This window comes from Nyctibius grandis, chromosome 2 (genome assembly GCF_013368605.1).
Source record: "Nyctibius grandis isolate bNycGra1 chromosome 2, bNycGra1.pri, whole genome shotgun sequence".
Taxonomy (NCBI): domain Eukaryota; kingdom Metazoa; phylum Chordata; class Aves; order Nyctibiiformes; family Nyctibiidae; genus Nyctibius; species Nyctibius grandis.
The window spans coordinates 118,729,821-118,754,841 of NC_090659.1; the positions used below are offsets into that span (position 1 = coordinate 118,729,821).

Consider the following 25,021-nt stretch of genomic DNA (forward strand, 5'->3'; position numbering starts at 1 on the left):
CACAGAATCACAGAATGTCAGGGATTGGAAGGGACCTCGAAAGATCATCTAGTCCAATCCCCCTGCCGGGGCAGGATTGCCTAGACCATAATGATCTAGACCATAATGACTAGATGATCTTTCGAGGTCCCTTCCAATCCCTAACATTCTGTGATTCTGTGATTCTGTGAAATACTAAGGTAACTTTGGTTTTATAACGTTTTTCATGTCTAAGTTTAGTTTTAAAAGGGAAAAATAAAGCTACTGTTGTAGTGGCATATGAATATTCAGTGGATATACTGAATAAATATTCAATAAATATTCAATAAATATAGCAATAGCGGTAGACTACACAACAACATAGGAAGAGATACATGACATATATATGACAATGCATGTAATACGCAGTTAATATGCTATTTAGCCATACTTCTCTCCTATTTGCAAATATTTTAAAATCTGCTATACTGTCTACAGAAAATACATCGTACCATTCATAAGAAGAACAACTTGAGGTGCTGCACACCCTGCCCTGGACTCACCTGCCTCCCTCACACGAAGCCCCTGGGCTCCCAGCACACACAACCTGAGGTGAGCAACACAAATAACCCCACCACTAACCCATACCCAAGGTCTCGCTCAACACCTACAACCACAAAGCAACTCAGACAGACTGTCCTGTGTAAGACCACTATCCGCTGCGCTGCAAGTAGAGGATGGAGCTCCAGGTTTGGTGTTTTAGCTTGCTCTGGTCGCTCACGCGCCATGGCAGCAGGGCCAGGTCTGCACGTCCACAGCCTCTCAGACACACACATTCCCATCCCCGGCAGCAGGAAGTGTTGCTCACGGGTGTATATAAACCCTACACAGGCATTTAATCCGACATGACATCTCAGTGAACAATTTAAGCTAACACAGCAGCACTTACGCCACAGTAAAACCTTAGAGATATGATAAATAATTTACAAGAGCAGCGCAGTCCCTACCAGTGTTTGTTTTCTCAGTGGTCTTTATGAAACCAAATCACTAGGATTAAAGCTACTACAACAAAAACTGGAGACAGACATGAGCGGGTTGACAACTTTTCTGTTTGTTTAAACCAGCCTTACTGAGGAGACTCACGTTAAATATGACCAGAAATAAATTTGGCATAATACAATTTCGATTCTCAAATATCTGGAACCAATTAACTTTGGGAACGTTTCAAAAGGGCCACCCAGTAATAAACACAAAATAATTTGTGTCTGCTGTCTTGTTTGTGATAATTTTTTTTATTGCTACCTCAGTTTCAGATGTCAGTAACGACTTCCACATTCCGATTAAAATGTGAATTGAATCCATATGGAAAAGATGCTCAAACCCATCAAAATCAAACGAACTCCCTTATTTCTAACTTCTTATACAGTGAAGTTTATAAATTGCAACATTTTGACCATTCTCAATTTAAATTAGGGAAATTTTTAAAACTATAACCAAAATAATTAGATATGTAATGGGAGGACATACCTATTACGTCAGGAAAATGTTAATGCAACCTATTTTAATTAAAGGTCTCTAGTGAAAATACCGTTTAACCCTTTGAATGATGTAACACTCGTAATTGCTCAAGTGATTTCATTTCCTGTTATAATTATTTAGGAAATAGACATTATTATCATTAAATAATGTTCTATGCTTTCAGCTATTTACATCAAAGATTCCATATACAGCATATTTATCTTCCTACTTAAAAGTACACTGAGGAAATTGCTGAGCCTCAAAAGCACTTTAAAAAGAAGCTATCTCATCCTTTCTGCAGTCACAAAGCCGTCGTCCTTTCCCTCCCTCCAGCCTGAAAAAAAGAAATACCTCTCCTGAAGATTTGTTTCTAACTAGATAACAGAGAATAAAAAGAGTTACAGGCAGAACTGCTAATGGCATTAGCATGGTTCTTTAAAACTTTCCAGTAATTCTTTGTATTTCTTTTAAAAACTTTATTATTTCTGAAGAGATCTGCTTTGTCTGATAAACAGATAAAGCAAAACTACAGTATCAGTGATAAGAAGGTCTTACTAATCACGTTGCTAAAAAGCTCCCCCCATCTCTGTCCACTGGAACAGGCTTGCTCCCAAGTACCAAATGCTGTGGGGCTTCCCTGCCTTTGCTCTCACTGCTTGCCACAAGATGCCTGGTTGTTTTACATATGGTAAAAAGAATTAAGTAGAGAGAAAATCCTGCTTCAATAAGTTCGATTAATTATTGCACGGACAGCCAGGGTAATTAAAAACAAATACCAAGGTAACAGGCTACACACCAAGATGGGGTGGGAAGCGGCATGATGTGCTTCAGCAAGCTCTCCATGGACTGCGTGGGGTCCCGCAGGTCACCCCGCTAACTGCTGGAATCGTGTCTCAACTTACCCACACCGCAAAATGCCTTCCTGCTGCTGGAGTCGAACTGGCCCAAGGTACAAGACTCACCTCCCCAGACGTAGATGTATAAAGTCTTCGAACTCACCTTCCAAAAGTGGAAGGAGAAATACCTGTATTAAACCCAAGAGCACAAAAATGGCCACACCAGAAGAGGTCCACAGCCCACTGAGCTCAATTCTTTGTCTCTAACAACCAGCAGTGACAAATGCCTGAAAAACACATTCCCTGCTACACACTTCAGCAAATTATAGGCCAGAGCTGCCAGAACAAGATACAGGATCTTCACATTTGATTGCCCTAATGAATTATTTTTCCCCCCTCCATGATTTCTCTTCTTGTTGCCCACAAGAAAGCTTTCGGCATCCACAACGTCCTGCGTCAACAAGCTCCTCACTGTAGCTTTGTATGTGGGTGCATCAGCTTGTTTTGAACAGCTAACAATTTTCTTTGGCATCCCTTCGTTCTTGTACTACAAGTAAATAGTTCATCACTATTCCACCTCACCGTACAAACGTGATTTTACATACTTGTCTCCTATTCCTCCTTAGTCATCCTCCCCCAGGCTAAGTTTACTTAGTTTAGCTCCTCCACTTACACATGTTCTTCACCACCTTTGCATCTTTATTTTTCCACAAGGTACTTTCTCTACTTGTATTACACTTTAAAGAGGACCAGAACTGCTGACAGTAGTAAACCTGTCAGCACACCCATGATTTATGCAGTGGAGTGATAATGATTTTTCTGTTTTATCCTCAATCCCTTACCCAGTCATCCTTAATATTAAATTGAGGGGGCTGCGGGGGGGTGGGGGGTGTTTAATAGCTACAAAGTGTTGAAGGGACATTTTCCTCATCATCCCAACTTCCTGTCCTTCCAAGTAACAATTCAGAGTCCAACACTGTGTGTATATAAAAACGGATTTTTCTCCCCACACATCGCCAACAGCACAGTATCATGAGTCTTCTGCCAGTCTCCAGAACCAGCTTTTATTTTCACAATCCTAGACAAATTATAAATAATAAAACTTTGCCTTCTCAGTTTCCTCTTTTTCAGAGCATTTATGACAATGACAACCAGTGCTTTTCCCCATTACCCAGTATTTTACCATAATGGTATGATCCTCATTTTTGCAGTGCCAACCTGAAATTCTGTGGCTGAATTTAAAGACCTAAAAATGGAGTTAGTGAACATGATTCCATAAAAACTAGCAATATGAAAAAAGAAAGAAAAAAATCAGATTCTGTGCTTCCAAGATCAGCATACAGATGTGTATACAATTTCTCGGTATTTATTTTTTACCTGTAGAACACGAATATTTTATAAATTCTTCAATCAACTAATCTTGGTATTCTCTTTGTGAACAATTAATTCCCCTTTCTCTGACCAATGTATTTTTCCACTTTTCTTCTGAAGATACATCTTACAAGTCTTTAAGCTTCTCAGATTACTATATAAAAGGAGAATCTATTCATACTTAAAATTGCTAAATGCTGTTTTTTACAGAATCACAGAATGTTAGGGATTGGAAGGGACCTCGAAAGATCATCTAGTCCAATCCCCCTGCCAGAGCAGGATTGCCTAGACCATATCACACAGGAACGCGTCCAGGCGGGTTTTGAATGTCTCCAGAGAAGGAGACTCCACAACCTCTCTGGGCAGCCTGTTCCGGTGTTCCGTCACCCTCACCGTAAAGAAGTTTTTCCTCATATTTATGTGGAACCTCCTGTGTTCCAGCTTGCACCCATTGCCCCTTGTCCTGTCAAGGGAAGTCACTGAGAAGAGCCTGGCTCCATCCTCATGACACTTGCCCTTTACATATTTAGAAACATTAATGAGGTCACCCCTCAGTCTCCTCTTCTCCAAGCTAAAGAGACCCAGCTCCCTCAGCCTCTCCTCAGAAGGGAGATGTTCCACTCCCTTAATCATCTTCGTGGCTCTGCGCTGGACTCTCTCTAGCAGTTCCCTGTCCTTCTTGAACTGAGGGGCCCAGAACTGGACACAATACTCCAGATGCGGCCTCACCAGGGCAGAGTAGAGGGGGAGGAGAACCTCTCTCGACCTGCTGACCACACCCCTTCTAATACACCCCAGGATGCCATTGGCCTTCTTGGCCACAAGGGCACATTGCTGGCTCATGGTCATCCTGTTGTCCACTAGGACCCCCAGGTCCCTTTCCCCTACACTGCTCTCCAACAGCTCTGCCCTCAACTTGTACTCATACCTGGGGTTGTTCTTGCCCAGATGCAGGACTCTACACTTGCCCTTGTTATATTTCATTAAATTTCTCCCCGCCCAACTCTCCAGCCTGTCCAGGTCTCTCTGAATGGCTGCGCAGCCTTCCAGCGTGTCAGCCACTCCTCCCAGTTTGGTGTCATCAGCGAACTTGCTGACAGTGCACTCTATTCCCTCATCCAAGTCATTAATGAATATATTGAATAGTGCTGGTCCCAGTACCAACCCTTGAGGGACTCCGCTAGACACAGGCCTCCAACTGGACTCTGTCCCATTGACCACCACTCTCTGGCTTCTTTCCTTCAGCCAGTTCACAATCCACCTCACTACCCGATCATCCAGACCACACTTCCTCAGTTTAGCTGCAAGGATGCTGTGGCCCCAAGTTTTTGCAAAAAAACCCCACAAGTTTTTAATATAGGCACACAAAGTACAACATGCTTCATACTTTTTCCTTATTCTCACCTTCCCTTTTCCTCCTCAGCCATCACACAGCACATAAGAAAATTCATAAGCTTCCCTTTCTGCTCATTTTTGCTTCTCTATCACCTACTCCACTGCTCATCAATCCAATGACAGAAGGAGGGCAACTGCCAGCTTTGCTCGGTGACAATTTGTACAGCACAGTGGTGCACCTTCACTACTTGTAGTCTTACCACTTCCAGCACTGTCCACAATCTCAGACTACTTTTGCACCAGGTTGCACCTTTCTGGGAGTCATGGCGTGGTTTTACCCAATAAAGCTGCTATTTAAGACTTGAATGTGGACCTCGAGGATCATCATATGTGCTTACCCACACATTTGTCAATATAATTTCAACAGTCTAAAAATATTTCAAGAGACAAAAAAAAAATGGCATAGAGACTGTCAGAGTTATTGTGTTTTAATGAGATAAATTTCCTCTCATGATTCGTTTTATCTATCTAATAGATATTAAACAATTATTTAAAAATATTTCAAGAGCTCCCTATGGGGTTTTTGTCCTCAAAATTCAGTATTAGCACTATTACCAAGCCTGTGAAGTATTTTCCTCCAAATCATCTGTTCAAGCTACCTGTAAACTCTTGCTCCATTTGTTCCCACCCATTTTTCTTAAAAAGCAAGCAACATAAACAAACACTTTCTTGTTCATCATGATGTTAACCCATTGAAGTTTAAACATACACTCTGTAAACTTGTTCTCGTTAACAAAAATGATCTCTAATCAGGGACACTTCCTGTTGTAAAAGAATTCTCTTAGTTTTCTAATCAACAGGTAAATATCAGTGAAGTAACAGATTAATGAATTCTTTGCATTTAAAATAACAAGTCAAAATTTAAAGCAATGTTTTGAACACTGCTGGAAGATAAATAGTACGCGACTGAGTACAAAACAACAGTAACCACAGATCAATGTAGAATTATTACGTTTACAAATATTTATTGCAGTGCACTGAAGCCAGTGAAGTAGACTTGGCAGGTTGAAGGGAGTGAAAAGAACCATGCCTACACTACAGCCCAAAAAGATACATGGTCCTGGGGCTTAATTTAGATACGACCATAGCGTGGGACCTACATGTACAGCTTGGTGATGATTTTGCACACAAGATGACCTACAAACTGAAAAAGTTATGTTAAAAATGCAAAAATGAACACAGACTACAGTTTTTGTCTCTTAGGGCACTGCAAAACACCAACTGACTAATTTTCTTCATTTTAGTGCCTAACAGTTTCTTTGATCTAATGATTTCAGTAAATGTCAAGTAATTAATCATCTACTTTTGCTAAAGGTCACGCTGCTCACTCACAGACTACTACACTGGCCTTTCTTCTTAATCCAGTGGCAAAATTCCTGTAGCTACAGTTTCCTAATACTGCTCATAACACCTTTCTGTTTTCAGTTCACAGTAATTTTGGAAAACTTTCACTGCATAGGCTGAAGGTTTTCCACACCCCGGATCTGTGTTTGAGGCTTCCTTCCAACACCTCCTTCCATATGAGGGGATACTGGTTAACACAAATCAGTTTGACTTTGTTTTAAGTTGCTGCTCAAACTATAGATTGCAGTAACTCCATTCAGTAAAGTTCCAGAAATAATCTTTCTAGTTTGACCCACTAGAAAGTTTGACTAGTTCTTTAAGTCTCCACGTGCAAAATTTACAACCTACATGACACACAGGCTAGAATTCAGAGAGAAAAATGACAGATTTTTGCTCATTAGTAAGACTTTCTTAATGAATCAGTGAAAGGCTTCACTCCAAAATTTATCAAAATAGAGATATATTCAACCTCTGGTATATTCAGATTCATAAAGGGAGTACAAGCAGGCAGTCATACAATTCACTAAAAATCCTATATAGCTTTTCTTATGGGGAGAGGGGGGGAGGTGTCCAAGAGCTTTGTTATTTATGACCACGCGAAGTTCTCCAGTAAGGTTATTTACATCACTGAATTCCCATCACCTCTTGCTTTGCCTAAGGCCACTAACTTACTATGATTTGCAAGCATTCGCAAACAATGCCCATATTCAAGTTCAGCGTATCCATTTCCACACAAAATGGTTGATATTGTACGCCAGAGTCATGGCTCAGGACTCAAGGGGCCAGTTTGCACAGCTTAACATGCTCAGGAACCTGGTTCAGTTCCCAGCAATCTTAATTAGGCTAAGAATAAGAGACATGGTGAAGATCAAGGTTTAAATGTAAAGCAAAAGGGTTATTCAAGAAGTCATTTCTTGCACAGCAGAGAATTTCAGCGTGTTAAAAGAACTGCTGTCACCAAATACAGCTGCGTATTTTTATATGGGAGAATGACCATAATTTGTAAAGCTCCTGCTGGTTAACAAAAACATCCCCGAAGACAGAAAAAGAGAAAAATAGAGAAAAAGACAGTATGTGCACGCACGCACACGTGTGTGTGTCAAGAAGCAGGAAAGGGTTTTTGATCTTCTTAAACAAAAAAAAAATACCCTATACAAACATCTAAAATATTTAAAATTTTCAAATATTTAAAGCAAATATAATTGTTTATAAAGTATTTGTAAGCAGCTTGTGGGGCATGAGCTTACACACACACAGTGTCTATTTCCAATCCAACTGTACAAGCATTCTTTCAAAATTTTTGCAACATGATTGGTACTTAAAGACCTGTTAATCAATATACTGATCTGCAAAACAACACATAAAATTATGTAAATTAAATGCTGCAAACAGAACGTTGCCTCAGGAATGGTACCAGCAACCTTGAATAAAAAAGACTGAAGTCACCAGTTACTTTACCCAAGGTTACGGACACAAAAGATTTTATATAAATGAAAGCATAACTTTCCAAGACAAAGAGATCTGCAATTGAAAAAAAGAGTATAATCATCAATATTTTAAAATATTCAATGGTGATAATTTATTAAGTTTGATTTTGGAGGAGGGTTAAACAAATTCAGGACATTTTTAATGAAGTTAATTAAAATTCATGGAAAGTCAATCTGACCCATCTTACTGAAACCAAAGCTCAGATTTCTTCTAAGCCAAGCTATGGTGGACAACCTTAACAAAATTCAGAAACATTGCATGTGTGCTTATTCATTGACAAAACATGTTCTGTCAACAACCAGGTATTAAAGTCAAGAAACGTATGTTTTTAAATAGATGGCATTCAGTCCTTCTTCCTGATTCTCACTTCAGATCATTTTTCTCTCTGGAAATACTGAATGTGGAATTTCCATTTCCAGACTTATTTTAACAAAGTCTGCAAAAATCTCCTGCAATCCTCAAGACTCGAGAAGAACAGCAGCTACTGAAGCACTCCATGGCTTCTGAGCAGACAGAAAAAATTACTGAACCATAAAGAAACTCCTCAAAGAATCACACAACTCACATTACAAAAACATTAAAGATCTCCATGGAAGTGACCATGAAACCAACCTCAAACAATGCAGTTTCTCTGAAATAACCCTATTTAACAGAATATTGTAAGAAAGATACGATAATGGATGCACTATGGAAATTTCCATAGTGACTAATGGTTTGATTTGTTGATCATTGCTCTGTTGTATGGAAAGGATAGAAAAGATAGAGGAGGCAATTCAGAAAAGATCCTACTGTCACACTCGTCTCTGGATTTTCCTGTAAAAATGCTATTAAAGTCAGTTTGTCTTCGAAAGACAGAACAGTCTTAAAGACAGGACACTAATTGGAAACTTTCACATGTGAACAGGGCTCAAACCAGCATAAAAAAAAATGCCTTAGGAAAACCAGTCAGCTTTAGATGTAGCTAAAATAAATCTTACTGTCTTCAACTTTCCCCACGTTTACTGGATGTAGTTTGATACTTCAGAATTACTTCCTTCTGCTTGACCAAAAATGATCACAATTCTACATTTACTTAAAAAATGTTTCCTCGTTAGAGCTCAGCTTTGGGAAAGGATTTTTTTCTTTTCACTTTTCCGACACCAATATTGTTTCCAAGCTGACCTCTCTCCCAGCCACGCTGACATTTACAAGCTGTGCTAGAAGTTCTCCTCCTCCGCTTTTCTAACCTTATTAGAGGCATAAGGAGCATATCACAGAGACAAGATTTCCAATGAACCACCTCCCCCTGAATGCCAAACCAGTGACTGTTTACACAATTAAAAAACTTAGTCTCAGCACTGTTTAAAAATCTATGTATCCTGGAACAGCATCATGTAAAGAACTTAAACAGTCACGTGTTAACATTTGCCAGCTTACACAAGGCTATAGCTACACACCAGCACATCCATTATATCTGATTATAAACACAAGTAAAAATATTTACTTATTTACAATAAGACTTTATAATCATTTTTATACATAGCCATGAGACACACTTTTTAACACAGAAAATAGAAGTGAAAATATAAAATCAATTATTATTTCAGACTGTGCAAAGATATAGTTTTTGTTTCGCATCACAGAAACTGTGAAAAAGGAGAAGACAGCCATAATATTTTCCAAAACAACTCACTTTTGTACAGAAAAAGCTGTTTATAATTTTTAGGCCAAACTTTTTTTGCTCCAAAACTTTATGTGGAACTAGTATTTAAGCCTTGCAAACACATGATTGACTTTTATTTTGACAGCTTAAGAGTTTTAAAAGGAGTAAAATTATCTCTGGGCTGAAACTGCTGCTCTGTTTAATTATCATTATCCTATAAACCACGTCAGGAACAATATCAGACTAGAAGTGGCACTAGTATACTAGGAGTGGATATAAGTAATTAAAAGCATGAAGGATTTGATTTCAACTGAAATTTGCAGCACAGAAAATAATAATTAAATGTAATATATGATCATTCAGAAACCATGCATGTTCATTCTACCAGCCAGTTCTATAGTAAGAAAAAAAAATTTAACAAAAAAATAAAATCACAAACCAGCAGGATGAACTTACACTTTGTAAACTGTATTCTTCTTAGAAATTCTTTTATTCTGCATATTTTGAATACAGAATGGAAGCTTTCTTCTTCTATAAAATGAAATCAGTACTCCAAAACTAGTTTTTGTAATACTTTATCGACCTCAGAAACTGTAAAGAAACAGTTTGACAACAACTATCATCAACACAATAAAAGGAAGATTTTAAGTAGGACTGCCAAAACTACAAACAATGAAGATTCCAAAATTCTATACATTAAAACTTGCCAGTTTTCTTAAAAGGCAGTAGAGAGGCACAGTTAAAGTTGGTATTTACAGACTTTAGCCAACGCACCCAGTTAGCAGTTCTGCTGATCCACCAACCTCTGTATCTTTGACTACGTACATTTCCTTTGTGCTCCAACAACGGCAAGCTGATTAAATTGTGTGTGTTCCTGGTAAATCTCATATCTGACAATAGATCATCACAACTGTTCCCCAAAACATCAAGAGTTTGCTGAGAACCCAGGTCAGGAACACCTTTCCTTCATTCTTTACGCCTCAGCTCACCATTTGATAAAGTAGATAACGTTAACAGCCCACCTCATCAAATACTGTCCTGTTATGCACCACTCCCACGAACCGCAGGACATCCACTCTGATTTTCGAACTTCAGCGGAGGACTTCAGGGCTTGGGGCGAGCAAAGGAGTGAGGAGCCTGCAGCAGCATTTTACCCGCTTCTCTGAACACCCAGGGCACTTCCCTCCTGCCAGCAGCACCTGGACCCTGAGCATTGCTCTGAAGCAGAGGTGAAGATGTAAATAGCAAATATTGCTGGAAATGGAAAAAATCCCTCCCTTCCAAAGAAGCTTCCATTTCTACACCTACATTACCACATACAGAAAGAGAAAGCATCAGAATCATAGAATTATTTTGGTTGGAAAAGACCTTTCAGATCATCAAGTCCAACCGTTAACCCAGCACTGCCAAGTCCACCACTAAACCATGTCCCTAAGCACCACATCTACACAGCTTTTAAATACCTCCAGGGATGGTGACTCCACCACTTCCCTGGGTAGCCTGTGCCAATGTTTGATGACCCTTTCAACGAAGAAATTTTTCCTGATATCCAATCCAAACCTCCCCTGGCACAACTTGAGGCCCTTTTCTCTTGTCCTATTGCTTGTTACCTGGGAGAAGAGACCAACACCCACCTTGCCACAACCTCCTTTCAGGTAGTCGCAGAGAGCGTTAAGGTCTTCCCTCAGCCTCCTTTTCTCCAGGCGAAACACCCCCAGTTCCCTCAGCCACTCCTCATCAGACTTATGCTCCAGACCCTTCATCAGCTTCGTTGCCCTTCTTTGGACTCTCTCCAGCACCTCAATGTCTTTCTTGTAGTGAGGGGCCCAAAACTGAACACAGGATTTGAGGTGCAAATTACTTTTCTTAAGGTCCCACCTCAACTTCTTCAGCCCTCAGACTGCATTTTCCCCCTCCTTCCCAAACCTCACAAACTCAGAAGGAAGAGAGGGCAGCAGAAACTGCCAGGTAACAGGGACTGCTGCTCAGAAAGGAGGATATTACCTGCGTTTCTTGAAGGTTTGAGGAGGACAATATGACTGCCTGACAATGTAAAGATCTGAGAGAAGGGAAGATGACTGCTAAGATTGTTGTGAAGTAGGAAACTTCCCCCAGAAGACCTCTGAAACCATTTCCTTAAACCAGGAAAACCCTCAAATGCCTTGAAACACTACTGGGATTTCACCTGCTGGGAAGCCTCGAATTCTGTCTTGACCATCCTTTTGATGTATCAAATCACTGCCCACCACCATTCTTGTAATCAGAAATGCTATGTGCACTAGAGATGGGTGTCTGAGAGCTCTTCAGAATCTGAAGTTAAGTATTACTTTCATCTCAATTGCTAACTAGCAAAGAGGTAACTATAGAAGTCAACTAGCTTTCTTTAGCACTCAGTATATTTCTGATATGAAATTCTGCATAAGCTATAAGCTTTAGCTGAGAGGTAAGTCTCGAAACTGACTTGCAATATTGACACTTTTGCTAATTCTAGAAAGTCAAATGAGCAGTTATTCACTATAAAAGATCATGTTAAAGGAGCATAAAGACAAGTATTACATCGAGCTTCTAAAGAGATACACTGGAAGGTTCAAAAATGCAAAGCAGCTTTGCATTGAAAGCAAGAGACAAAGTATTAAATGTTTTCTCTGACTCTTGCCAAATGTCCTGCTCTGAAGTGATGGATGAGGTTTCCCGAGGCTAAGATGCCAAAGCCAATTAGCCATGTCAATCCACAAGAACGCCAGCTGCCAGGATCTAACTTTATTACTGTATTACTTAAAAGTGAAGACATCAGCAATGTTTAAGTTCACATGACTCCTAATTTTAAAACCTGCCTTTTAAAGATTTACGGTGGGGGTAGTGACAATGACCTTAAGTTTCAGTCTTTTAAAATCATCAGAGTGCCACGAATTATCTATAATTTGATTATGTAAAGTATTCTGTTAATCAAATTAGTCTACATTATGCTCTATTCAAAAGAAAGACAGACTTCAGCTTATTTCCCTCCTCATATGAGTTTTATGTAACGTTTATATTTACAAGTAGCAATTTATTTCAATATTGCATGTTTCAGTTGCCAAACTGCCTATCCCACAGAACCCGATATGTGTAAAGCATATACCTTACTCATTTATGGCAGCTAATTCTGAATTCCAAAATAAAATTTTTGGAAAGTGTCTTCAGCATTTGTTGACTAGAATAAAACATGTCCAAGTCTTTGATAATTTGAAAACATCTGCATTTAATATCTAAGCAAGGAGTTTGGAAATATTGATCATACAAAACACCTCCCTGCACAGTCACCACAATAAACTCAATGATTCTGTGAAAGGGTAAAATTTTTCTTCTGCTGATCTGAACATTACTGTCAGGCATTAAAAAGCACCCATTTCTTTCAAATAAGTTCCACATTCCTCCAAACTACTCAGAAAAAATTGCTCCTTTTCAAGTCGTCTACTTTAACTTTATTAATATCTTAATAGAAACTGTTTCAGCTTTTTGCTACTATGACATTTACAGTTCCTTTACTTTATCACTCCAGTATACAACTGGCACATGATATTAACAGCATCTCTTCCTGAACTGCTCTGTACCCTGGGGATGCTGAGAATGAGACAAAAGCAGAAAAACGACAAGGTTAAGAACAGTTACAAGTCTTCTGCAAAGAGAAAACAAGCTTTCTTTTCCACATTCTTATTCAACATTATTCTTCTTATTCACATTGTTATTATTTGGTGGACTTGGCAGTGCTGGGTTAACGGTTGGACTTGATGATCTTAAAGGTCTTTTCCAACCAAAACAATTCTGTGATTCAAAACTGGGTTTAGTTAGTTTCAGTTATCTCTAAGCTGGAGTTCTTTAACTATTTCTGCAAACACGTGCATATATATACCTACGTATTACAGCAACCAAGAAGCATTAGAAGAGCTTAAAACTAACAAAAGCTAGTTCTCAGTTATTGATTCTACCTGTCAGAGTGCCAACCAAAGGAAAGAGAGACCAGAACGAGAACAAGTCTTCTTGTTTCATTATTATTTTTTCCTTCCTTTGAGATGTTTCTGAAAGACAACTTCATACTTTAAGGCTTTACTTTGCAAAATAATCTAAGTGCCACTAGTGCCTGGGAAATCTATATTTCATTACCATTTAATTATAGAGTATTAAAGATCGCTTATTGAAATTATGTAAAAAAAAAACAAACCATGTCTCACTCAAGCACACCGTCTTCAAGCCTAAACTAATGTGTGATTAGCTTTCTTCTTTGAGATTTGCTCTTTAAAATCTAAAGGATAAAAATCCATCAATCTTGGTTCTTTTTCCTGAGTTTGGTAAACCAGATTACATTCAAGTCCTCTGTCATTGTCAAAAAGTGCACTTGTGATGCCTGATTGTCCATGCTGTGACACCAGCCATACCCCAGGTGTCATTCTGAGAATGAGGGGCTGACTCTGCCTGGCTTTAAACCGTAAGACAGAGTAAATGATGTGAAGGCCACAGACCAAATGTCGGATGAGCTCCATGTGAGTATGCCTTCTATGAAATAGAGAAGATGCGAGGTCTTTCTTTTCTACCTCATTTTTCCACTAAGATCCATGGAGTAAAGAAGCAGAAGCTACAGAAAAGGATCTCCTTCTAAATCCAGATGACAAAACAGCAGAAAAATACCATTCCACAATAAAAGGAAGGACTTACCAAGAAACATCGCATCTGACAGAAGCAGAAGCAAACAACTCTTCACAAAATCCCAAGTTATAGCGTGGGCCAAATTAGTAGCAAAACTGCCACTTGTAGAAGTGGGGTCTCAGGACTCTCAGCTGAGCTTGAAACTTGAGATGTATTAAGGAAGAAGCATACATCAGAACTGTAGCCTCAGGGAAAAGACTAGTGAGTTGATATTCATGTCTAAATTGGTACCAGAGAAGACTTGCTTCTTGTTAATACTAAAATTAAAGGCTTAACTTATGACAGAAGTTCAAAAATTATCAACTACAGCCAGCGGAAAGTCATCGCCTGAGGCAGTTTGTTCATGCAATGTCAGAAATTTTGCCATAGGTGAGTACTTGAGACTTCTTTCCAGATAGTATTAAATTCTGTCCTTTTTGCTCTTCCCTTACCCAGGTGGAGATGACAGAAGCTTCCCTAGGGAGATCAGTACATTGCTTCATACACCTGAAGGGAGCCTACAAGAAAGCTGGAGAGGGACTTTTTAAAGGGCATGTAGTGATAGGATGAGGGGGAACGGTTTTAAACTGAAAGAGGGGAGATTTAGATTAGATTCTAGGAAGAGACTCTTTACTGTGAGGGTGGTGAGACACTGGAACAGGTTGCCCAGAGAAGCTGTGGATGCCCCCTCCCTGGCAGTGTTCAAGGCCAGGTTGGATGGGGCTTTGAGCAACCTGGTCTAGTGGAAGGTGTCCCTGCCCATGGCAGGGGGGTTGGATCTAGATGATCTTTAAGGTCCCTTCCAACCCAAACCATTCTATGATTCTATGATTGAGAACACTGTCCCAACAATGGGCTTTGTCCTCCATGAGGCAGGAATTACTTTACGATCCTGAGTTCCAGCTTAGTGTGGTTTTCAATAAGGAAAACCTAAGAGCTTCCCTATGAACTTTCAAACAGGATTTTTTTTTCCTCTAAGTTAACCCGGTCAGAAGAAGAGAATCATAAAATCATTTAGGTTGCAAAAGACCCTTAAGATCATTGAGTCCAACCATAAATCTAACACTGCCCGGTCCACCACTAAATCATGTCCCTAAGCGCGATGTCTACATGTCTTTGAAATACCTCCAGGAATGGTGAATCAAGCACTTCCCTGGGCAGCCTGTTCCAATGCTTGATAACCCTTTTGGTGAGGAAATTTTTCCTAATATCCAATTTAAACCAAATATCAAAGTATTTGTGCTGTTCTAACAAGAATTTATAAAAGAAAAAAAATAAGAAGACTTACTGTTCTAACAGCAAAGCTAGCCTGCTACTTAAGTTTTTTTGCCTGCAAGAAGGCACTAAGAATGGTTTTACTTCAACCAACACCCTATCGACTCAAAAGATGACAACGCAACGAATGAAAGAGGAATCTACCCTGGACACCATTAGAGAATAAATATACATGGTCCCTGCCAGCTGCTGCTGTAACCAAAGCCACTGTCATCCCAGAAGAGGGTCACAGATAACAGTGACAAATGAAGGAAGAGATGGTGGCAGGAGGACAGCTAGCATCCTGAAAGACAAGTGTCTCAAGCACTTACTTGATGTACTTTCAGTTATGGAGATTACTTCTGAAATGTTAAAAAACTAAAAAAAAATTCCAGGTATTCCTGTCGCGGCTAATATGCTAGAAGAATAGCTAAGCTCCCCTATCCCGGCATAATGTTAACGCTAAGAATTACATGAAAGCTCACAATAAAATTTTAATTATCTGAAAAGGCAGGAGTGGTCAAATCCATTTTACTAGACCTCAGCACTTCTAAAAACTTTAAAATATGTTTTGGGTAAAAGTAAATCCATCCGCTCTTCTTCATCCTGGATTGCCTCCATCTTTTGACTAAAATGCAATTGTTCCCAATGAAGAAAAGGAGTCAGTCAGTGCCTTGTTTATAAAATGACAGTTTAGTAAGTTTAAACAGAAAACTTTTTTTTGTGTTACAATAAAAAAAAACCTGTGTGACCAAATATAATGGTTTGCCAAAACAAATGGAACATGTTAAATACTTATTATTTCATAGAATTATTAATGAAGAAGTGACAATCATGAACTTTTATTTTAAAGGGTATTTCTGAATTGGGATACTTTTATAGCATATAACAGCACTAGGTGATAATCATCAGAGTTGCAAGTTATGCAAATGACAAACATGATTTTATAGTCAAACAGTACATTACTCAAAAAAAAACCAACCAAACAAAAAAATACCTTCAACCTGTATTATTCGTAATGTCTTCCCGCATTTAATTGCAACTGGCACAAGGTATTTCTTGAAACATACATAACAACTCAGACACATTGGGAATTTTGTACAGAAAGCACCTGGTAAGCTGGTGAGAAAAATCACTCAAGAATGCTCAGTGTCAGAGCACTTCATAGAATCACAGAATGGTTTGGGTTGGAAGGGACCTTAAAGATCATCTAGTTGCAGCCCCCCTGCCACAGGCAGGGACACCTTCCACTAGACCAGGTTGCTCAAAGCCTCATCCAACCTGGCCTTGAACACTGCCAGGGAGGGGGCAGCCACAGCTTCTCTGGGCAACCTGTGCCAGTGTCTCACTACCCTCACAGTCAAGAATTTCTTCCTAAAATCTAATCTAAATGTACCCTCTTTCAGTTTAAAACCATTCCCCCTCATCCTGTCACTACTTGCCCTTGTGAAAAATCCCTCTCCCACTTTCCTGTAGGCCCCTTCAGGTACTGGAAGGCTGCTAGAAGGTCTCCCTGGAGACTTCTCTTCTCCAGGCTGAACAGCCCCAACTCTCTCAGCCTGTCTTCATAGGAGAGGGGCTCCAGCCCTCTCATCATCTTCACGGCCCTCCTCTGGACTTGCTCCAACAGCTCCATGTCCTTCTTATATTGGGGGCCCCAGAGATGGACGCAGTGCTCTACGTGTGGTCTCACAAGAGCGGAGTGGAGGGGCAGAATCCCCTCCCTCGACCTGCTGGCCACGCTGCTGGGGATGCAGCCCAGGATACGGTTGGCCTTCTGGGCTGCAAGCGCACACTGCCAGCTCATGTTGAGCTTCTCATCAACCATCACCCCCAAGTCCTTCTCCTAAGGGCTCCTCTCAATCCACTCTCTGCCCAGCCTGTATTTGTGCCTGGGATTGCCCCGACCCACGTGCAGGACCTTGCACTTGGCCTCGTTGAACTTCGTGTGGTTTGCCCAGGCCCAGTTCTCAAACCTGTCAAGGTCCCTCTGGATGGCATCCCTTCCCTCCAACAGGCTGACCACACCACGCAGCTTGGTGTCGTCGGCAAACTTGTTGAGGGCGCACTCCATCCTACTGTCCATGTCACCAACAAAGGTGTTAAACAGGACCATGCCCAATACCAACCCCTGAGGAACGCCACTCGGCACTGGTCTCCACTTGAACATCGAGCCATTGACCGTATCTCTTTGAGGGTGATCATCCAGCCAATTCCTTATCCATCGAGTGGTCCATCCGAGTGGTCCATGGTACTTGCATGCAAGTACCTTCCTTTACAATATTACCAGTTTGCCTATAGCGAAAACTTAGAACTACAGGATCTACACAAGCACAGCTTAAAAGTGGATTTCTGTTCTTGCTTTTTCTCTTGCCATAGCAAGTCTCACTCCTCTTTCTTTCATCCCTCCATGTACCACCCCCACAAAACATGAAACAATAATAACAAATTCGGTGTATATGGAAAGCGATACTGGAGGGTCCTTGGCCTCAAACATTTAAACTGTGTTTTATATTGTGCCATATCTCTGTCAAGCTTAGTATCTACTTTGCTGCCTGCATGTGCCATATATCTTAAATTAAGCTAACAGCTTTTATTTTTTTAAAATATTGCAAAACATGAGGATTTAGTGATATTTTGAATCACTGTGACTTCCATCCTGTAAAAAAACATACAAATATATGGAATTAAAGCTGACTGAAGAGCACTGGATACTCATTTCTCCACTAGATCCTGAGGGATTTCTTTTTAAGTCCATCCTTCAGCATTTCTGCATGCTCCTAGACCAAATATTTCACGTTTTAAGAGCACAACTTACACGCGGCCTTCACATTGACTGGTTGGAATAAACAAAGATACAGCCAAAATGAACCCAGATTTAGTCTATTTATGCAACTGTAAAACAATTCCACTCTGAAAGTGCTTGGACTACTTTAAAACTGCAAGAAACTTTGTGGTCAGCTATATTACTTGTTCTCTATCATATAGAAAAGTAGAGCATCACCCACTGGAATCCTTTGATCAACTTGTTTGGTTCAGTATTTGTTTAATGCAAACAGTATTTCTTAGTAGCTTTAACTATTTCTTAATTGGACTTGAAATACAAATGAAGAAAGTATTTCTGAAATAGGAGACGCAGGGAAGGGAAGGAGTTGCTATGTCTGAAAGCAGGTTCTCAGCTTCATTAGCAGGCTGTTAAACTCAACATGGTCACAGCAGCTCTCAGAGGTTTTTCAAAAAACGTCACGAGTTTGGATGTACAAAATTTTGAAGGTCTTCCCTTACTGCACTCTTCTTACGCTCTTGACTGTCCTCTCAGCATTTCTATTCATCATCATTGGTCTCTCATGTATGATCACCACATCGCACTGCATCTGGGAAGATGTACCCTTCTCCCCAGACTTTGCTTTCATACTACTGATGAGAAGCAGGGCTGTACATTTCTTACTTTAAAACAACATCTCTTCCTTTGTATATGAGGACCTATGTACGATACTTCATAAATGGCAGATGTACTGATGACCTAACATCAGCACAGCGATAAATAAAACACAGCATCTTCATATTTCTGTGTAAACTTTATCCAGATGCAATTGCTGAGAACAATTGCTCCAACTCCCATATCTAGGACTTCAATGATACCCTCTCTCTGTCTCTCTTTCTGGGATCTTCCTAAATTTCTCTTCATATTAATTGCAACAAAAATTCATCCTTTCCTTTCCCTGCAAACCCATTTTCTTTATCATCTGCTCACTGCTTTAACTTGAATAGACTCTACGTTTTCTCATCTTTCTTCTACTTGTTATACCTGTAACACTCCCACAAACCAATTCCCATTACACCAGCCCAGCTCCAGTCCCTTCATGTCTCTTGCCACAATAAATTCTCATTTCTCATCTTTAGATTGTACTTCTCTGCCTCCTTTTCTTCCTATCTTTCTTGTCTTATTTTTCAAATTTATATCTTTCCACTTCCTAATAATCTCTCTATGGCTGGGCCAGATTCCTACACCTCTTCCTCCCATCATACTCAAGAACTAGTCCTCAACAGCACCACTCTGCCTTTTGCATCCAGCTGCCTTATCTTATGTTTGAGCTTTACATCGTTTAATCCATGACCCTCAAGAGCAACTTGTTAATATTAACATTTCCAGTTTCCTAAGTACAATACTGTACATTAGAAGCCACAGTACAAAATGAAGAAAGCCTTGACATAGTGATGCACAGTTGAATTTCAAACATAGCACGTAAAGAAACTTCCATTTTTTTCTGATAAAAGAAAAAAAAAAAAATCATATTTTGTAGTTCAGCACATGCTAGGATAACTGCTTCTTTGGTGTAGCTTTTCAATGACAACATATCAATTTTCCTAAATTTTTGTTTCTCAAAAGTGTTATATCAAATCACTCCTAGTCCAGATTAGTCTATTCCTATCTTGCATATTGAAGGCAGCCTTTGTTTTGTTTTCAAAACCAAAAAAAATCCCTAATGCAAAGACATGGTTTATTCAACTCAAAAGCAACAACTCAACTGTTGAGCTGTTCACAATAAAGCATGCCTTAACTGTTTTGAAATATAAGAGCTATAGGTCTTACTCATGGGCAGTCATTAATATCATCTACTTTTCCAGATAAAAATAACCAAAGAGATTACATTTCACTTTCCACCTTTTGTTGGAATCTTGGGGTTCCTTTTGATCTCAAATTATCCATGAAGGATCATCTTATATGTTCACTACCAATGCATCTCTTACAATCCTAGAAATTTCTTGACTTTAACATGTGCAATCCAAAATAGAACTTGAAAGGCTCCATGCTTCTGTGTGATCCACAGCACTGATGACTGCTACTCTGTGCGAGGGTAGTACAGAAACGTCAGGTCTCAGACTGAAACTAGTCAAAAATTTCCAAACCCACCTGTTCAGCAATGTTAGGGCTCAGGTATATTAATTTACTTCTAAAAACTTTGACTGACTTCCAGCGAGAAGCTCAGAAGTTGGTTTTAGACTCTGAATATCAAAATTAAAACTATGGCTCCTTCACTCCTATACTTACTTCTAGTTCTTATCTTAAAAAAAAAAAAAAGAAAACCCACACCAAAAAAAAAAAAAAAATCCAAGCCCTGAAGTGCATTGTTGTATAGCTTCAACTTAGCAGAAAGCTAGTCTAAGAAAGCATTTTTATTTGATCTTTCCATAGAGCATATATAGCCTAAACAGCCTATTTTTAATCTGTTATTTTATTGTGTAAGCAGCAAGGAAATGTAACTGGGGAGTTCAGGTTCACATAAATCTATAATCACAGACTTATTTAAAATTAGCCAGCACACTTATTCACACGTGTCTAGTAGCTCCAGATTAAAAAACACTAAAAACGTCACCTTTAGGACAAGAGTCCTTAGACCCACTGCCTTTCACGTTCTACTGCATGTCACTCAGTGAACTGAGGAACAGCAGCCATGCATAAAGACTTTAACACACCTTCCTCCTTTCACTCAGTAAATTCATCTCTGCGGACAAATTGTCACACACTGCCAACAGGACAACAGAAAAAAAAATTTCTGATTTATAAGCCTCAATATGACTATAAAAATTCACTGCAGCAACAGTCATGATAATTGCTTATACTAACCAATAAATCTAATTACAATTACCTCCTGTCTGTCTAACCAAAGGCACTCATGAAGAATCCCACAAAAAGCCTCAATTATTATTGCTCAGGTTGCAAAACATCGTTTAGCAAAACATGGAACAAAACAAAGGCATATATTTAGTTCAATAAATAGCTTAATAGGTCCTGACACGAGTTTCACAGAATGCAAAAAATGCAGCATAATTTCACAATCCAGCTGCCATCACTAATGATTAAAAATCATCAGCTTTCAGAATGGGGCATGCTGCAATCTAAAGATGACAGAAATAAATGTTTTAAAGGCTTAGTAAATTCATAAGTGAATCTTATCAAAGCATATAAAGTTCTAAACCAAAGATAAGCAACACAAATAGGGAAACATTTACCGTGATTACACAGCTTGCTAACAAGGTATGTTATGATCAAGGGCAGCTTACAAAGCAAACCGTGGTAGCCCTGAGTTCCCCAAAGACTTGTGACTAAAATAAACCGTTATGCTGAAGAGAATAACCATTGTATCGAATGGCGTCCATAAAATGCAACTGCATCAGTTGACTTTTCCCTTACGACACCGTCCAACGTCATGTGAACTGTGTGGCATCGTAGCTTAAGTGCTGTGAAGGCGGTGACAGCTTTCTCAGAATTGGGATACTCAGAGGCACTGCTATTTAAGCACACCTATTTCACCCTTCTCTTGAAAAGTCCGTTCCAAATGAACACTGGCATGTCCAACTAGTTATCACCATCCTTATAATCTATGTTTCCTGAACAATGAGTTTCTACACATTTGCTCTTCTGAATTAAAGGAAAACTACAAACCTTGCAAGGTTGAGATGTCCTTGCAGGAATCAAACCTTGTTCCCATGTGTTACTGGGAGTCTGAACACCTAATTAACTAAATTGCAAGAAAAGGATGTGTCATCTTTTTAAATTAGGTAAAAAAACTTTATAAAGAAAATGAATCCTAAAGGATAGAGTATAAGCCATCCAAGTCAAGCAGCTATCAAAGTTAAAACGGCACTTGACAATAAAAAAGTTAACTGCAAAAATTAATTTCATCACTTCTGAAGTCTGTAAGCTCCACTCATGAGTCTGTCTGTAAGGGCAGGCAGTCCATGAATATCGAATAACTTAAGAAACAATTTCTGCCTAAAAGAAATTGTTAAACACCAGAATCTGAGAGAGAACTCTAATGGGTTTGGCAAATGCATATAGGGAGTTTCCAGGATATTTATTTACCTGCTAGCAAACATACGATGTCACCTCCTTCCAAAAGGATGGAAGAGAAGGCACCAATTTTATCACCCTAATCTGAACTACAATACATCAACTTTGTCTCATCAATAGATAAATTTACTACTGCTTTTTATTTTAATGAGATTATAAGCAATATGATACAAAATTTAAATTGATATGACCATGTGGTAAAAAAGTTTGCATGCACAATAGCTGATATCAGTTTGAAAAACAATTAATTACACAACTAAAGTATATGGTGTCGGACTACTCATCTGCAAAATAATGACCATTGAAGTACCAGATGCCATTCTACTATGGAGAAGACACACAAAATCACCCACCTTCTTGGGGCTAAGATACAAGAAATTTTGAGCATAGTACAATGAACTATGTACATTTCAGAACATTTCAGCCTCTGCTTTACAGCTACTTCTGAAAGACCTATAGTCACAATTTGCTCTTAAGGTAACTTTAGTTATCTAATAACACATAATTCTTAAGAAAAAGAAAAATCCTGGAACAATTAAAAAGGAAATGAATCTCAGCATCAATCAATTGTAAACAAGATTATTTCCAATGGATCTTACATATTTTTATTCTTGAAATAAAGGACTACTTACTTGATTGGCCATGTAAATTGTGAGGAGACCTCTCCTATAAACAGAAATGATAAAATCAGTGAATGAATTAAATATTTTTTGCACACTGAAGAAAAACACTTTAAGCATTAAGAACATTTTATTAAAGAAGCGAGTTTAAAAAACAGATTATTGACGGAGGATGACTCATTACCACCCTATAGAAAAATAAGTATGAAACCAAAAATAGCACCTTGATAGCACGGTATCCGAAGCGGTGAGGAATTACACGAACCAAGTTATATATAGCAACTTGCTACCGCACACGAGTCCTGAAGCCGTCATGAAGGGGCAAGGCATCTGGAATTACACAGCACTTATCACAAAATAAAAGCCTACACACGAGCTGGTAACGTAAGCATACAAACGGTGGCCAAAGCCTAAGTTAAATAGTGAATTTACAGAAAAATGCTTGTGTGTAAGCTTCTGGTTTGTGATCAGTGCAATGTAACTGAAGGCTCCCTAGCCCTTCTGCCTACATTATCATGAAAAGTGTTTTCTACCGAGACTGATGATGCAGAAATCTTGGCTCAAGCCAGTACGCTCCACCTTTTCTAGTTGAGAGTCCCAATGTCAAAAGTGCCCTGGCACAGCAGCCACCATTTTCTCTTCTAACCTTTATCTAATTTTTTTCCCTTCTATTTTTGGATTTCTCCCTATGTCTCAGCCCATAGCTCACACCGCTATTTAGACAGGAAAAGTATAAACTTGAGCTCATGCTCTCACACTTTTGCTGATGCTACTGCAGCATAAGACCAAAACTGAACTCAACTATGCAGATGTGAGCTGCTCCAGTAACAGACTGTATTAATGTCACTGTAGGGTCCAGATGAAAAAAATAACAGTTATTTTCTGTACATCATTCGCAAGTCACCATCGGCCTTAAGGAAGTGGAAGACCGCACCACTGCAGATTTGCTTTGCCCTCATTCATTCCTCCTCTTCTGCAAAGATCAGCCTAGAGACTATGGCCAAAGGTTGGAAAACTCAATATTCCTTACTGGATTGGTGTTCTTAACTTCTTGATTTGACTGTCAGCCTTGTAGTATTTGGGATTGGGATTTTTCTTATTGTCCCCACTGCTGTTACACACAAAACTTGAAAATAACATAGATGGTACCACATGTTCAACTGTTAAAAGTTTCTCAATGTGGAACTGAGTTTATAATCTGAATTTATATTTGTCTTTATTAAGATTTTTTTTTTATATTGCTACTACATGAATAACAGAAGGTCCAACCAGGCATGTATGTTCCATTTCATCATGACATTTTAAGTTTTCAAGCATTCATAGAGTTCTTAAGAGAACAGTATGTTAACAGAATATATCTTGCCATCACTTCAGTTGAAGAAGCAAAAGAAAACCACAGGTAGCAGGGAACAGAGAAATTCCTATTGAATATTTCACAGGCATCAACCAGCCAAAAAAAAAGCTTACCCAGCATTTTCTGACCCCCATGTTTAGGTGTTTATAACTCTGCCAGGCTAGGCATCCAGATCAAGGGCTTTCACGGCAGATATCTAGGGCACAGGGTTATATTCCACTTAAAAGCTGCAATGCTGTCACACCACTTTGAATTTGTGGGAAGCAACAATGCACCATCCTGAGTTCCATAAGTTGCACTCTTCAAGGAAGCTTCAAATTTGGCTGAAGTTCAAAATTTTAACTAGCAAAAGCAGTTTGGGGTTTTTTTTAAAAAAAAACAGAGTTACGAAGCCCCTCTTCGTATACCTTCTCCAGCTAGTACCACTCTGTGCCAGGTTTTAGAAACAAGGCTCTTACCGTAGGAACCTACAAAAAAGAAGTCTGAATCTAAAGATTTGGTGAGGATGAGGCACACAAGAAACAAAAAGACAACAGATATGGAATAGGGTCTGTAAACATTCAAGCAGAGAGACCTCTACAGCTTGTAATGAAGCATCAAAATACTGCATGTTTCTGACCATGAAGAGGTGAAAATTCACCTCATGTAATAGATGAATTCATCTCTCAAGCTGGTCTGCAAACAATCACCTAGTCTTTCAGCCAATTAGCTCAGCTGATAAAA

At 39.2% G+C, this 25,021-nt stretch overlaps 1 protein-coding gene across 1 annotated transcript in view; it reads right to left on the reverse strand.

The window, feature by feature from the left end:
* The window catches only part of TMEM135 (transmembrane protein 135), a 200,957-nt gene that overhangs the window by 135,487 nt on the left and 40,449 nt on the right, over positions 1–25,021 (reverse strand). The window contains exon 4 of the mRNA XM_068423686.1: positions 22,957–22,990. Coding sequence (XP_068279787.1) covers positions 22,957–22,990 — 34 coding nt within the window. The remainder of the gene's footprint in view (positions 1–22,956; positions 22,991–25,021) is intronic.